Source organism: Gekko japonicus, unplaced genomic scaffold (genome assembly GCF_001447785.1).
Source record: "Gekko japonicus isolate JY-2015 unplaced genomic scaffold, Gekko_japonicus_V1.1 scaffold106, whole genome shotgun sequence".
In the NCBI taxonomy this organism is placed as follows: domain Eukaryota; kingdom Metazoa; phylum Chordata; class Lepidosauria; order Squamata; family Gekkonidae; genus Gekko; species Gekko japonicus.
Window position 1 is genome coordinate 114,956 of NW_015170890.1, and position 16,831 is coordinate 131,786.

General features: G+C 42.0%; 1 protein-coding gene across 1 annotated transcript in view; it reads left to right on the forward strand.

The window, feature by feature from the left end:
* Positions 1-16,831, forward strand: part of RBMS3 (RNA binding motif, single stranded interacting protein 3) — a gene marked incomplete at its 5' end in the record, with an annotated part of 435,264 nt that overhangs the window by 71,643 nt on the left and 346,790 nt on the right. Inside the window, one exon of the mRNA XM_015418391.1 lies at positions 11,304-11,395. Coding sequence (XP_015273877.1) covers positions 11,304-11,395 — 92 coding nt within the window. The remainder of the gene's footprint in view (positions 1-11,303; positions 11,396-16,831) is intronic.

Here is a 16,831-nt window from a genome sequence, read left to right on the forward strand (position 1 = left end):
GGGGGAGTTTGAGGTGTGGAATGGAGTGAAGTCCAATCAGCTTCCATATGCAAATGACCTTGAAATGCTGGCCCAGTCAGAGAATAGTGGGCTGAAGCGGCCCAGCTGTAGAAGCCCCGTCCCTGCACTCAGTCTGCAGATGGTCCTCTCCTGTCAGAGGCCCAGAGCAGACTGAGCCGAACATGCTGGCCGGGGCTGACGTGGGCGGGACTACACAAAGCAGCCAGCCAACCCAGCCAGCGTCTTCTGACTGACAGTTCAAGCCTCCAAACACTGTTGGTGTGCATTGGAACGTTGGGCCCCACTATGGCTTTATATATAAGGGACAGATATCGTTGTTTAGTTGCTCTTTCAAATGTGTGACAGGATATAAACTGAATAATAAATTCCCTTAGTAATAAAAACCATTTGGGGCTGTTTTCCGTGTTGCTTTTACAATGCAGATGAACTTTTGTCCTTTATATATAAGGGACAGATATCGTTGTTTAGTTGCTCTTTCAAATGTGTGACAGGATATAAACTGAATAATAAATTCCCTTAGTAATAAAAACCATTTGGGGCTGTTTTCCGTGTTGCTTTTACAATGCAGATGAACTTTTGTCAAGTTGTATAAAAATGTAGTCTGACTCCTGGATGTAGCATGCCTTTGTTTTGAACAGGAAATAGGACAAGATTCTAGAGACAGTTTGGTTATGGTTGCCTTCCAAAGCACACTTGTTAATCTTTTCAGTGTTACCCCATTACTTTTCATAAGGAACGTCTGAAAGCATAACCATATTTTTAAAAAAGGATATGGCAGGTCACAGGGAAACAGTGTGTCTTTGCCACCTCCTTTCTCCTCTGAACGTTTTATTTTCCTCTTTACATATTTATTTACATCTTTACATATTTCTGAGTGCCCAACTTGAGATTAGCTCAACAACAGGAAAAACTGGTGAGAGATATAATAATTTTGTTTATCCTCACAGATTTGGTTAGTCTGCATTCTCCCATGAATTATTCCATAATGAACTGAATAGTACTACTTCAGAACAAGCCAATTGGGGATTGTGGCCTTCGTAATCTAAACTTCACAGCTTCTTTGCAGAACATTTTTGAGAACACTGCTGTGTATAACAAGTTCATTTCCTTGGAACATGCTGTGAGAAGACAAAAGTAGAAGAAAATGGTGGAGAAAATAAAATGGTTAATTAAAACGTAAAAACAAAATGCTAATTGAATTCTACTGTGTTATTTGCGTGGTGGAGTTTGTAGGGTAAGCAGTCACAGTGATTGTTCCACTGGCATTACTAGGTGCATAATATATGAATATTCTAACTAAAATGAGCAAACAAAATCATAATTTACTGGCATTTAATGTTATATAGAACTTTGGGGAATTGGAGTTCTACATCTGAGCTATTGATGAATCATCCACAATACAATGCTATCTATCACAAGTGCCTCTAGTTTTCAAGTATTATTTAACCTCTGGGTCTCAACTGTTTCAGACTATTCATTTACTACTACTACTACCTACTAAATTTTTGGTACTTACATGGCACTCATTTAATGTGTATTGCACTTTATTGCCTTTGTATGTGTATGTGTTTGCACTCAATTCTGTGAGACAGATTACTACATTCCAGTGTTGCAGAAGAGGAATGGAAACCACACTAACTCAGCTTAGAAGGAACACTGGTTTGCTGTTTAGTTGCAGCCAACTTATGGTGACCCCATAGGGTTTTCAAGGCAAGAGATATTCAAAGGTGGTTTGCCATTGCCTGCCCCTGCATCACAACCCCGGTATTCCGTGGTGGTTTGCCACCCAAATATGGACCAGGGCTGACCCTGCTTAACTTCTGAGATCTGACGAGATCAGGCTAGCCTGGGCTATCCAGGTCAGGGCCTATAGCTTTTTAGCTATTCTAAAATATGGATTCTTTAGTAGTAACACAAAAGCAGTCAAAATACTAGTTTATTCATACAAAAAGATATCGTTATAGGCCTAGTTCTAGTCAATCAGTTTTCAAGTCAGTGAGAACGGGGAACAGATTCCCCTATTCAGATAACCAATTGAACCGTTCTGAAGAATTGTGAGTTGTTTTCAGTCTGAGCACATATCAATTCTGACTCCAAGTTTACATAGAATCATCACAGAATCACAGAGTTGGAAGGGGCCATACAGGCCATCTAGTCCAACCCCCTGCTCAATGCAGGATCAGCCTACAGTATTCCTGGCAAGTGTTTGTCCAGCCGCTGCTTAAAGACTACCAGTGAGGAGGAGCTCACCACCTCCCTAGGCATCTGATTCCACTGTTGCACAACTCTTACTGTAAAAATGTTTTTCCTAATGTCCAGCCAGTACCTTTCCACCTTTAATTTAAACCCATTATTGCGAGTCCTATCCTCTGCTGTCAAAAGAAACAACTCCCTGCCCTTCAACCTCCTCTTCTCCAGACTAAACATTCCCAAGTCCCTCAGCCTTTCCTCATAGGGCTTGGTTTCCAGGCCCCCGATCATCCTCGTCACTCTTTTCTGCATGCACTCCATTCTCTCCACATCCTTTTTGAAGTAAGGCCTCCAGATCTGCACCCAATAATCCAGGTGCGGCCTGACCAATGCAGTGTACAGCAGGACTATGACATCTTGTGATCTGGATGTTATACATCATGGACGGTGGCTCTCAACTTCAGTTTCAATAGTTTCATGAAGAGAATGTACTTTCACAGAGCTAGGTAGACCCCAACATTGTTCAGAGTTTGGTCACACAGTCAGAAATTTCAAGATGCTTCTGGGATTCATATTAGTGTTGCCAGACCTCTTGCTATGGTGGGAGGCCTCCTGCTAACAGCTCTCATTGCCTACTGCCACTCTGAGTCATGATGGGAGAAAAAAAATCTTTTTAAAGAAGTTGGTGTCTTCTGCATCTTGGTGTCTGGTAGCTCAAGGAATTGCTGGAAAGTCTATGATTTTACCATAGAGTTTTAAGCAATTCCTAGAGCTACCTGGGAGCTGCAGTGGCTCAGTGGTTAAGACACTGCACTGCAGGCTGGAAGGCCGGTAATTCAGCAATTCCATGTGCCTTGGCATCTAGTCATGCCGGCCAGACAACACTGGCTCTTCGGCTTGCAAACGGAGATGAGCACTGCAATCATAGAGTCGGATTCGACTGGCTTTCGAGCAAGGGAAAACTTTTACCTTTACAGAGCTACCTGATCTCTATTCTGGGTTTTCATGCACATCTCTAAAATCTCAGGGATACTGTGTCTTCTTAGTGGGCATAGTTCACTTTCAGCTAAATCAGTTCATCTTGAAACGGAGCCACATGGATAGGACAGGTGTTTGTCAGCATTTCTTCATAATTCCTCAGTTTCATTTACCCATGCCTCTAGCTTCAGTAGAAGATGTCTTACTTTGAGTTTTCCTATCACACCCAACAGACTTATTGTCCTATAATTAGCTGGGTCAGTATGCTCCTCCTTCCTATAATTTGGCATAACAATAGAAGAGGTCCATCCCTGAGGAAACCTGCAGATCTACATATATAAGTAAATAGGGTGACTGACAGATGCAAGTCAAGGAGAATAAAATTTTCACCTGGTTCTGTATTATTCCTGATTGCAGAAATGAGAAATTTTATTTCACTAACATATACAGTGGCTGCTCTGGTGAATCCTCTTGCTGTTATAGAAGTCAGCATCATAGTCATTTTCCCTAACCCGAAAACTAACATTACCAATGCAAGCATTGAAGTCCCCTAACAATATTATTTGTGCCTTGGGATATTTGACCTCAAGTTCATAAATGTAATTTTCCAAATCATGCCAATAATGCTTGTAATAAAAGGGCAAATAGTAAGGAAGAATATATACATTTACAGCCCAAATTACCTGATCATTAAAAGGGAAATGATAGGCCATTGTGTAATGTATTCTGTGCTGCCTAGAATGCATTAAGATGGTTGTGAATCATCTCATAAGGAAGCAATGTTAAGCTTCGTCTTGAACAGGGATTGAAGTTCAAGACTACTGCGTCCAATCAGGTTCAAATGTGTATAAGCGGGAAAGACTCTGATTGGTCCTTATTGTCTCAACCTGATAGGTTGTTTAACTGTATAGTAGGCGTGGCTATATTAGCCGGGAATGTTTAAATACCGAGCAGCTGCAATGGGAAGCTGTTCGGGCTATCAGAGAAGTTGTACCGTGTCAGAGAAGTTGATCGTCGAGCTGAAATAAACCTGAGTTTTGCTGAATCACTCTCTGGCTATTTTGTTAAGCACGGACTTAACACATTGTTATGGATCTTAAAGGTGAAATCAGTGCTACAGCACACTTCAATGAAGTTGAAATCAAACATACCAGCCCACCACTAAGGCATCCTTTAGTAGGGTTTTTTTTGGGGGGGGAGGGTAGCATTGAGCATGTAAATGAGGAATCCATTTAATATCAAGTCTGGTGTTAACCAGGACTCCTTGATGTGTTATATTTTGTACATCTCCTAACTTTGGCGTATGGGGAGATGAAGGCTATGTCATGTTGTGGTTTGTAGAACAAAGTTTGAGTCCAGTGGTACCCTTTAAGACCAACAAAGTTTTATCCAAGGTGTGAGCTGTCATCTGCACTCCCTCAGACTACTTGAAATGGAAGTTATCAGTCCATACATATAGGTAAAGGGTGAAGAGCAAATTAGTATTTAACATAATGAAAATGTGTGGGATGCTAAGATGCCTATGGGATGCCTGTGGTTGAGGACAGCAATGGTTCATCATCATGCCTGGCCGCCTCCATCTCTCTTCTCCCCTATGAGGTAGGATGTAAAGTGGCTTTAAGCGTCATCTGGAATAGTTTGGAATTGTATTGGTTTTATTATTTTAGCTGTTTTAGTCTGATTCTAAATGTGTTAGTGAAATGTTCACCACCCTGAGCCCTCTAGCGGGCAGTGCGGTCTAAAAATCAAATAAAGTAATTAGCTGACCAATGCTCCCTCTAAGCTGTGGAGTCCTGTGAGCAAAAATTCTACTTTGTGAGCTACTGGCATTACAGTTGTGAGTGAGCAATTTGGCTGTTGCATCAATTAGTTTGCTCTGGAGCCATCCTTCCTGAGCGAAGGCAAAAAGGTGTGAGACGGAGGCTAAAAAACTGTGAGGTAACTCACACTAACTCAGTTTAGGAGGAACACTGGCTGAGACCCTGTTGGTATGCTCCATCAGTCTCCTCTCAAGTGTGGAGGTACCTAACAGCATCCTATTCTTTGGGTGCTATGTTATGTCTCCTCTTTCACCAGACCAGAGAAATACATTTCAATCTACCATTCTAAATGATATTACATTCTAATATTTTTTGCATTACATTACAATAACTATTTCAATCTACTATTCCAAAAAAGAAATACCCTAAAATAAAGACGATGCATAGCTGTTCCTGGTGAGAATACAGATGTAAGGACTGAATAAGTTTAGCATATGTAGTGAGAGAAGAAACTAATATCCCTGTTAAGTCCTGGGGGGGTGTTCTGAGTGTTGTAATAAGTTGTAATTCAGCAGTTTCCCTTTCCAGTCTGTTCTTGAAGCTCCTTTGCAATAAAATAGCTACTTTGAGGACACCCATTGAATGTTCTGGAAAGCTGAAGTGTTCCCCTACAGGTTTCTCAGTCTTGTGATTTATTATTATTATTATTATTATTATTATTATTATTATTATTATTATTATTATTATTATTTAGATTAATTAATCACCATATCCCAGTTTATGCCAGGCTCTGGGCAATGTACAGGACACAAAGTCATAATGTATTTATTTTTATTTATTATCAAATTTATACCCCGACCTCGTAGCCAAGGCTTTAAAATTCAAATATAAGTACAACTTTCAATATAAATAAAAAGATCCAAGATTTGTGTTCATTTATGCTTTGGTGTAGGGTTTTGACCTGTTTGTCCTGTGTAGAGAACTAAAAGGCATTGTTGTCTTTTAATGGCAAATGCAATGTTAGAAAATGAGCATGTGAATAAGCCTGAGATGGTGTAATTGATGTTGTTAGGTCCTGTGATTGTGTTGTCTGGGTGTGTATGGCAGCAAAGTTGGCATCAGGGTTTATTGTAAGCAGTGTTCCCTCTAAGCTGAGTTAGTGTGAGCTAGCTCACCATTTTTAGCCTCCAGCTCACAGATTTTTGTCTTAGCTCAGGAAGGATGGCTCCAGAGCAAAATAATTTATGCAGTAGCCAAATTGCTGGCTCACAACTTTAATGCCCGTAGCTTACAAAGTAGAATTTTTGCTCACAAGACTCCACAGCTTAGAGAGAGCATTGATTGCAAGCTCTAGTACCAATGTCCGTGTTCAAATTAGATGTTGCCTTATTGTGGGTTAGGAGTTCTTTGAGACTGGGGGGGATGTCTTTTTGCAAGAAAAAGTTTGCCCCCCAGTGCTCGTGAAAGAAGACTCTCAATATTTGCATACAGAAGCTTACACTTTGAATAAAACTTTGTTGGTCTCAAAAGTGCTACTTAACTCAAACTTTGTTCTGTCATTATCCAGTAAAAGTTACTTGCATATGGGAATAAATTTATTACTTTCTGAATGGCAAGATGATGATGAGGCATCCCAATGTAGTTATGGTAGAACATAATTCCTCAGTTTCTTAATAAATATTACTTGAACTGCTCCCCCACCAATATTGCTGAAAATCTCAAGTGGGGTTGCCTTTGGCCTGTGGGCCACATATTCTAAACAATAGTTGTAAATGATTGTATTGTGTACTAGGACCGGGGGCTGCGGTGGCTCAAGTGGTTAAGACTGGCTTTCGAGCAAGGGAAACTTTTACCTTTACCTTACTAAGACCATCTTGACTTCTGAGTTTCTTAGGAGTAAGATGGGCATGCACATATTTTAAATCAAATAAATTAAATAACTAAAAAACTCAACAACTTTAAAGGAGGTGAACTGCTGGATTCAGTTGCTCTTCAAACTCAGTTTCTCTTCTAGCTAATTAAAATGTGTACTTTCCATTAATTATTTCTTACAAAGAGAATAAATGACATTTTTTAATCAAAGTGTTCGGTCTCTATACTTGCTAAATTTGCTTAAACCCTGAATTTCATTAATCAGCCTTGGTTCCTAGATAATGTGCCTTCAATCTCTCAGAAATGCTGGAAAGACCACGGACTAACACGGTATTGTGATATTGCTTCAAGACAAGGCCTATTGCAAAAATCAGACTTGGAATTAATCCTAGGTCAACCTATACCCTGGTTTGTATATTTACAGCTACAACACACATGCAACCAACATAAAATACTTACCTTTCTCAAGACTCCACACACAGCCCTGGTTTGTATATTTACAGCTACAACATAAAATACTTACCATTCTCAAGACTCCACACACCGATCTAGAACTTATTATAAAACTATTTGAATCTAGAAAACGAGGCCTAGTCTCTGCCATTTATCAATTGTTACTTAGCGAATCACCATCTGTACTCATGCCTTACCAACTATGTTGGCAAAAGGATTGTGATCTCTTACTCGACAACGACATCTGGTCCACACTTTGGAACTCCCTGAGTTTTAAATCTCCCATTATATCATTGGAACTCCAAACTCTCAAAATAATGACCTGGTGGTATCTCACGCCACAACAGATTTCTCATATGTGCCCTACCAAATCACCCCTTTGTTGGAAAGGTTGCCAGCAATGAAGGAACATATGCCCACTGCTGGTGGAAATGTGTTAAGATACAAACATTCTGGGAACTAGTCTTACACCACATCCACACCATAACAGGCACCACAATATTCCCGAAGCTCTATTCTTAGATCACTGTCCGGAAGACTTGTAAAAGAACCAGTCCAAACCAACCATTGATATCATGCTTTTTGCAGCAAAAACTGCAATTGCATCGTGTTGGCAGGAAGCTAATCCCCCTAACCTAAATTTATGGTTCAAAAAATTATGGGAGCAATATCTAATGGATAATATTACTGACAAAATAAATAGATCTCAAATGAAACTGGTCAAATCCAACTTTGATGGTAAATGGTACCCAATATTAGAATTTTTGTCACAGAATGAATTTATAACCTCAGAATGGTCACAGTTGCAGTGATGGCTTTGAAACCCAAACTATTCTTACTGAACAATCATGGCTATTCTCATAGCTAAAACTTATGCCACACCCACATGCCCTATTACTATGGACTCCTATCGTTTAAAGTTTGAAGTATTTTGCTAACACTTATGTAGCATGGTTGCATAGATTGTAGTATTATTTTGAACATATTTGCACTATTGTTAAAAAGTTAAAATGTCAAAACCTTGCTCCAAATATGATTCTGAATACTTCTGTATATATGCATAATTATATTGTTCTGTAATTTTGCTTCTGTTTATCTTGAAATAAAAATAACAAATAAAAAAACAAAACAAAACCCTGAATTGAAATACTTGACATGGGTGCAAGACCTGCTTAACTCATTAAGTTGGATCAAAGAGGATCCTTCCATCCACATGTACAATGCATTTTCTGTTACAAGAAGGGCTGATTTGTTTATGTACACTTATGTATTATATTTGGTTTATAGATAAATAAAAATATTTTAGGAAACTTTTTTTGCTTTATTGTAATGGTCTGTTAAAATAAAAATCTCTGAGTTGGAGAGGGTAGATGAGAGACAACTGAAGAAAGTAAATTGGAGAAAGACTGTCTCGGTCTCCACACCAACTAGGGATGCTACCGAGTTTCAGAGGCATACTATTCTGATGAAAAGTCATTGTTTCATTTCCATGTGTTTTGTGTAACTCAATCACATGTCTTTAGTGAGCCAGTTTGGTGTAGTGGTTAAGTGCGCGGACTTTAATCTGGGAGAACCGGGTTTGATTCCCCCACTCCTCCACTTGCACCTGGCTGGATGACCTTGGGCAAGCCATAGTTCTGGCACAGCTGTTCTTGAAAAAGAGCAGTCTCTGTCAGAGTTCTCTCAGCTCCACCTACCTCACAGGGTGTCTGTTGTGGGGAGGGGAAGGGAAAGGGGTTTGTAAGCCACTCTGAGACACCTTTGGGTAGTGAAGGGCAGGATATAAATCCAATCTCTTCTTTATTTTTGTGCCATTTTCTGTTTCCTGATGCCTGAGTTTTCCCATTAAATGTAAGCAATTTTAATATTATTTATATATCACTTACAAATAGATATCATATAAGTGACACAAAAATGGCCTTAAAGTGCACGGAAAAACAAGTGAAATCAGCAACAATTAAACAGGTTAAAAATGCATAGAATATGAGCAAAAAGAAATGGAATTGGCCATAGACACGACCAAGACTTACCTCTGCTGTCGTTTGAGGACCAGGAGGTGGGTGAGGCTGGAAGGAGGTGTGACTGGGCCACATGGTGCCCTCCGGTAAAGGGGCTGGATGGTTTGCCTGCAGTGTGCCACATCAGTCAGTGCATCGTGTTGTGGGCACGGGCTATGCAGCCTGATGGGCTATTTAAGCAAGCCCACACAAGCCTCCGACCTCTGTTTTCAGAGGGGTGGTTTCATTGTCATAATCTCCTTGGAATTTTGTTTTATAGCTTGCACAGATGTTCTGTTGGCTCTACTGCTTCATGTGTCTGTTGACTTCTGCTGTGATTATGATGCTGAGGAGGCATCCCCTATATTCTGTAATCACCACTTCCTTTTTGCATCTCCTTTCAAGGAACTTCGTACAAACTGATTGATTTATTATAATGCACATTTCTAAACACAATGTCTAAACTGTTGCATGGGTGAATTTATTATTTGCATATTATGGTACAGTGAGAATAGAGATTTCCCTCTGAATAGCAGAAAGGTCCTTGTCAAAGCATTCAGGATGGAAGAAGGGATATGGGGGTGGGGAAGAGCAGGGGCTGCCAGCTGGCTTCCACCCCCGAGGTGGCCAGGGGACCACGTCGAGGCATCTGCATGTGTCCCACTATCTTGCCATTCAATGGTTTATCCTCCAGAAGGTGGGCTGGGAAGGGGTTGTTCATCCGGTGGCAGGTGGGTCACCTGATGCTTGGATCCATCCCTCTGCTGTGCCATCACTCCTTGATCTGTCTTCAATAAAATAAGCTGTGGCCATGTTTTTACCAAAAATGGTTGTGTGCAGGGCCGGCCACAGTTTATTTTGCACCGTAGGCGAGGATCCCTTCTGGCGCCCCCCCATGTGCCCACCAATTTTCAAAAATAAATGCATTTTAGGAAGAATGAAAAACACAAATAATCAAGAAACTCCCAGAGTACGGGGCCGGGTGCAGCTTGGTGCCCCAGGGGCCGGCCTGCTCTAGGCGATCGCCTAGTTCGCCTAGTGAGTGAGCCGGCCCTGGTTGTGTGTGTCTTTATCTCCTTCCAATGCCTCACTTTCTATCCCTCCTTGAACCCTGTGATCTTACCTCCTTAGCACCAACTGTAGGTCAAGACAAAGAAAATGTTCTTGGTCTCTCCGGAATTCTCAAATGTGTCTGTCCTCTTCAACTTTGCTTTGTCTACCTTTTAAAATATTAATCTCTATCCAGGATATGTACATTGAGTTTAGTTTCTTAGAATACGATTTATAAGTTTGCAACAACTGTTTTTGGTTGTGAAGATGCACATGCACATTTTCTTTTTCTCTCTTTTTGGTTCACACAGAAGGCTTATAGATAATAAAAAATGTAGAACAGTAAAGGCAGCAGCAGATTTGTGGCTGGCGTTCTGTATTAATGCATATTGACCTAGTAAATGGAGATGTCTGCTGCCGAGCTGTTAAGCTATCAGCATTCTAGTGCTAATATTATTATAGCTTTCAAGCAAGTTGGTGTTAGCTGTATGGATTGCAGCAAGGATTACGAGGAAGGCAGGAGTGGAGGCGTGACCTTTCTCCAAGAGAGACCTTTACTTAAATTCCAAAAATATTCACACGATGAGTATTAATGGAATTAGGTGTCCAGAATGTACTTCAGTGCAATGGAACTTGGTGGCATAATTCTATTAGAACCGTTGGAAATCAGTGTTCTGGCCACTGAAGGGGAAACTCTGTGCTGATCAGAGGTGAATGAAAATGTAATAGTAGAAAATGTTTTAAACAAAGGTCACAGTTAATATCCACTCATGGGTTAATCTGATAAACATAAACCATGATACCCTTAGAATCTGGCTTTATGGAAGTCAATATTGAAGCATAGTATGATATCTTGGAGTAGAAGAAAGGAAAGGAATCACCAACATGGTAGCTGAGATCATTAGGAGGAAATAACTTGCCAAGAATTTGATGACGCGAGGGGCTCTTTTCAAATATTAATAGCTTGTTTTCTTTCTTTAAGGTTACGGTTTTGTAGATTTTGACAGTCCAGCAGCAGCACAGAAAGCGGTAGCATCTCTTAAAGCTAATGGAGTGCAGGCCCAGATGGCAAAGGTAAGATAAAGGAGTTATCATTGTTTCTGCATTCTTGACCCTTTCTTGTTATACTTATGCCTGTCTGTTGTAAGAATTCTGAGGGGTGGTTTCATTGTCATGATATCCCTGGAGTTTTTGTTTTATAGCTTGCACAGATGTGCTGTTGGCTCTGCTGCTTCATGTTTCTGTTGGCTTTTGCTGTGATTATGACCACCGTGTCCTCAGTTGATGCTGAGAGGAGGCATTCTCTATATTCTGTAATTACCACTTCCTTTTTGCATCTCCTTTCAAGGAACTTTGTACAAACTGATTGATTTATTATTATACGCAATTTCTAAACACAATTTCTAAACGGGTGGATTTAAGTTTTGCATATTATGGTACGGTGAGAAAGGAGATTTCCTTCTGAACAGCAAACAGGTACTTGTCGAAGCATTCAGTATGACAGAAGGGATATGGGGGTGGGCAGGGGTCATTTCATAGAAAAAGAGGTGCAGGAGCTCATTAGCATAATGTATTAGCATAACTTATTTGCATGTGCCACACGCCCTGACATCACCGGAAGTGTGTCAGAAGGCACCGCTCAGGCTCCACTGGACTGTTTTGGATTGCTAGCTATTGGTGGGGGGGGGACGTGCAAATCTGTCCTTGCAGAGGAGGGAGAGCTTGTACCTCAAGGTGGGCTGAGGGGGGCTCTGCAACTTACCTGGCTGCTTCTTGCTCCTCGTGGCCCAACTAAGGGCTGCTGGGAGCAGGGGGCAGGGCTTGTTGCTTGTGCCCGCCCCCTGGGCTCCTTACTGCCGGAGCACTGCTCCTGTGCGCTCCCGCAGGAAATGACCCCTAGGGGTAGGGAAAAGGAGAAGAGAGAGCTGCCTGTTTTGTAGAGACCAGCTTGTTGGGATATTAGGGTACATAGGCCCAAGGTGTTGGGTCTTGTTGTAGATTTGTACCATTCTGCTGCCTGGTGGATTATCTGAGAGGATTCTTGAGTATGGGTGGATAGTTTCTGTAGGCAGTGATGTTGGCTGACATAGGATGGGTTAGCTGCAAAGCATATATTGGGTGATATACTTGGTTGCCCTTGACCACCAGCTTTTGATCGTGGCATGGGACATGTGATGGATGACAGAATCCCTATAAGTGTTACATATCGCTAGAGTTGAATATGTGTTATAGGTTTATTTACCTTGGACTTGCTTGCTGTGTTGAAATGAAATTAATACGAAGAGGACTCTGGTCTTAGTTTTTTCCACCCATACAGATCCCAAGCATATATGCAAAGAGTCCATGTTCATTAAATTTGTTTAAATAATCCATTTCTTGGGGGATCTCAGCATGTGGCTGTATCTGGCTGTAAATGTGACTGTGTAACAGGAAAGCCCTTTCTCCCACTTTCCCTTAAATTAATGAAATGTACTACCATTGGTGATATTGTGTGTCATTTGTGTCATTGTATGCTCAGTTCATTTCCTACCTCTGTCCAGTAATATGCTATATGCAACACTCAAATAAGGTTTTGATCAAATGCTTCTCTTTCCTGCCTTGTATTGCCTTTTTTGTTTGTATCATATATGTATCCATGTACGCAGTTGAAGAATCAGCAAATGAGGCTGCCTTATACTGAATCAGACCCTTGGTCCATCACAGTCAGTATTGTCTACTCAGACTGGCAGCAGACTCCAGGGTCTCAGGGAGAGGTCTTTCACATCACCTACTACCTTGTCCTTTCAACTGGAGAGGCCAGGGATTGAACCTGGAACTTTCTGCATGCCAACCAGTTGCTCTACCACTGAGCCACAGCCCCTATCCAGTGATGGTGATCATGAAAAATTCTTGCTGAACCTGTGGAAGTTAGGCAAGTCAGATGGGTAGAATTTGGTGCAATACCCATTTTTGGATGGACAATCAATCACCACCGATATGTTATTTTAATCAGAAAATTTCCTACTACAAAAACAAGCTGTCATCTTGTCAGTGGAAGATCTCAGATCACATACTAAAAAATCTTAGGTAGGATAAATCCGTACTCCCAGTAGGATGGTTTATCCACTGTCCCTACACTGGCTACAGCCCTGAGTCGACAATTTATTTGAGGAGATAAGCCAATTTGCAACTTTGAGCTGAGCAGTGCAAGTATCTTGAGATCTCAGAGTATCCAGTTATTTTTGTAGCAACATCTGTGTACCTTGTGTCTAATATAGCATTATTTAACGAGGTGGATACACATAGGGAATAATGGCATCCACTGAAAACAAAATACTTCCTGGAAAGCATCAAAGCTATCAAATTACCACCACAGGATTCCCATATCCTTTCCCGGATTCTTCTGTAGGCCACCAAAAGAGTTACAGATCAGTTGCAGGTTAAATGCTTCTGGATTGGGTGTCACTCAGGGTTAAGAGTTGTTAAATAGATTGTCCTTATCTGGAAACTGTTTCTAACAGGGTACTTTTCTGTTTCTTATACATCTTTTCACTATAAATGTTTGAAACTTCTTCTGAGGTTGCTTATGGAAATGAGCCACAAGGGTGAATTAGATGAGTGATTATGCCAACCAAGATAAGAATTTCAATGCAGAGAGTATGAAATATTGATACAATTTAGAATTCCTGTAGTTTCTTCACCTGAGAATCTCACATTACATATTTCCAATATTAATTAAGTCTCCAAAGGTCACTGTGAAGTAGGCTTCAGCAAGTGTTATCTGCATTTCAAAAAAAAGGGTTGAAGTTAAGAATGAGAGAGGATTAAAGTTGGAGTTGTACCTGAATAAAGGTGAAGAGATACTGAACAGCAGGGTTTCTGACTGAAGGCAATAGGAGAAGTAGTCCTCTTCAGCAGTCCTGTGTCTCATTCTTAATGGCTCTTTGCTCCTCTCATCTGCATTCCTCTCGGTCGCCAAGCCATCACTATGACATTTTCAGCATTTAGAAACAGGGTTGCAATCTCTGAATTGGGAAATTCCTGGAGATTTGAGGGTGAAGCCTGAGGAAGGCAGAGTTTGGGGAGGGGAGGGAGCTTAACAGAGGTGTGATGCCGTTGAGTCCACCCTCTGATTCTGCCACATTCTCCACAGGGACTGATCCCTGCAGTCAGGAGATTAGCTATAACTCCAAGAGAACTCCAGCCACCACCTTGGGTTTCCAGAACCCTGCTGGGACAGGGGATCCCCTCTCCCGTCCATGCCCTCCCAATCAACTGGCAGGTAGGGGGTTACTGGCAGTGGAGGAGGCCTAGCCATGCATTTCAGCCACATTGTGGCAGCAAAAATAGCCTTAGGCTGGTGTTGCTGGCTTTGTAGTATGTCACGTTTAGTGCACACAGAAGTGATGTGATTGCATTACCAGCCATGTGATGATGCTGTGGTATTTGGGCAAAAACTCTATGGTAAAAACTGTTTTTACCACAGAGTTTTTGCCCAAATACCAAAGCGTCAGTTCTGATGCATGCTGGAAGTGTTGTCACCTACAACATGGCTGAAATGTTGGAGAAGGCCTCCCCTGCTACCGGTAAGTCCCCCCACCCCCGCCAGTTTCTAAGGGGTACATGGTGAACCGGGCATGACCTGTAGGTTGGCATTGGCAAACCTGTTTGGAAAACGTTAGCAGGGACTGGGGTACTTCTTGGCTATTTTCCCTTAATAACATTTGCTTCAGTAGACAGGGCAGTTTTGATTGAGACCTCAGTATTTGTGGCTACTCTCCAGAAGAGCAACAAAGGGAAATTGCTGGGGTAGCCAGAAGTTTGTTAGATGAATCAATAACTGTTTGCCATGTGCTGTAAGTAGAGAGCACTCTTTTCCCCAAGAGCCCTAAACCTGCCTCAAACCAGTTTCCATACAACATACAGCAAAAAACCTGTAAATATGTGTTTAACAAATAAGAACAAATTGAACTGTTCTACAAAAAAACACCACCCCACAAAAAACAACAACACCCCCCTAAGGAACAAACATAAGAAAAGGAATCATAACTATATGATTGTAATACTTTGTATATGTAGTCCTTTTGTTACAATCTTTTAAATGTGCAATATTTCAAACTCAGCATTCTTTAAGGATGCTGCTGTGGTGTTACAATGTATAAAAACCAATGCCTATTTCAGCTAAATAAATCCCTGCATACTGGATCTCACCTTGTTTGAAGAAGTGTTGTGAATACCACTGCTATCGGTCGTGTCACCTTTACCCTTTTTTATATCATATCACAGCAGGACGATCAAACTGAAGCCTTGAATGCTGCTGAACCTTCTAAATGGCTGTGTTAATCATATGAATGATAAGATTTTTTTTTTTTCTTTCAAGCAAAGTGTTCAGTAGTCTCAGTAAAGGTGTATCTCTTTCGGTCTGCACCCAATTGCATATATCATGTACACCTCAAGGATAAAATAAGACCTCTGTGAAAACTTAGGAGTTCTGTGAAAACTTAGGAACCAGTATGGAAATTGTTCAGAATATTTCTATAACGAGGTCAACAAGAGCATTCCAGAGCATTTGATGAAAAACTCAACATCTGTTAGGAGGGCTGCTTCTTCTCCCATGGCCAGACATCTTCTCCAGTGGTTCTTCGTGGGACATTCCTCACGTCTGGGATATAAGCTCCTCCTCCCTCCTTGCGGTCGGCTCCAGCTTTGATCCAGGCGGGGAGGGGCTTATCTCCTTGGAGGCTGCCCAGTTTTTTGCCGGCCCTGCCTTTAGCAGGACGTGCTCCAGCTGCGCTGCATAGCACAGCCAACAAAAAGTGAAGAACAGAAGAAAGGAAAGAAGAAGATTGAGGCCGCAGCGCCTTTTAGGCGGCCTTAGAGAGGGTTACAGTGGGGCAGGTAGCCTCGACGGTCCCTCCACGACAATCTCACGCCGGCCTTACCCGCTCTTGGGGCGGACGGCCTGCTCCCCAGACCTAGGGAGCGCGGAGAAACAGAGACGCTGGGTACGGTGGGGCCGTTTGAAACCGCCCCCCCCTGTTTTTCCCAGTCGACGGGGAGCGTCTCAGACGGGGCACGGAGCGGGAAGAAGCCGCCTCCTGACACCCCGCCTGAATCGCGGTAAGTCTCCGGCTGTGTGTGTGTGGGGGGGGTGAGCTTGCTACAATCCCCAGAGCGACCCAGCCGAGAACCAAGTGGTGCCGCGTTTCCCCGAACGGCCCTGAGGGGAGGGGGGGGGAGAGCCCTTCCAGGCCGGTCCATCAGCCGGGCCCCTCAGAGGTTTGTTGTGGTTGTTTTGCTGGGGGGGGGAGTTTTTCTCCCGGCGTCCGAAGAAGGGGGATGTTTTAGGCGCGAAAAGACATCCGTTTGTTTTACCTCCTGGGACTGCCATAGCCGGTACATCCACAGTCAAGGTAGGAGGCCGGCTGAGGAGAGATGAGGCGAGGCTAAGCTCGCCATCTGCTGGCTAAATCTTATAATAGCAGGCTATGCCTAGAAACTTGGTGGGAAATACAGACCAGTTTTTTTTTT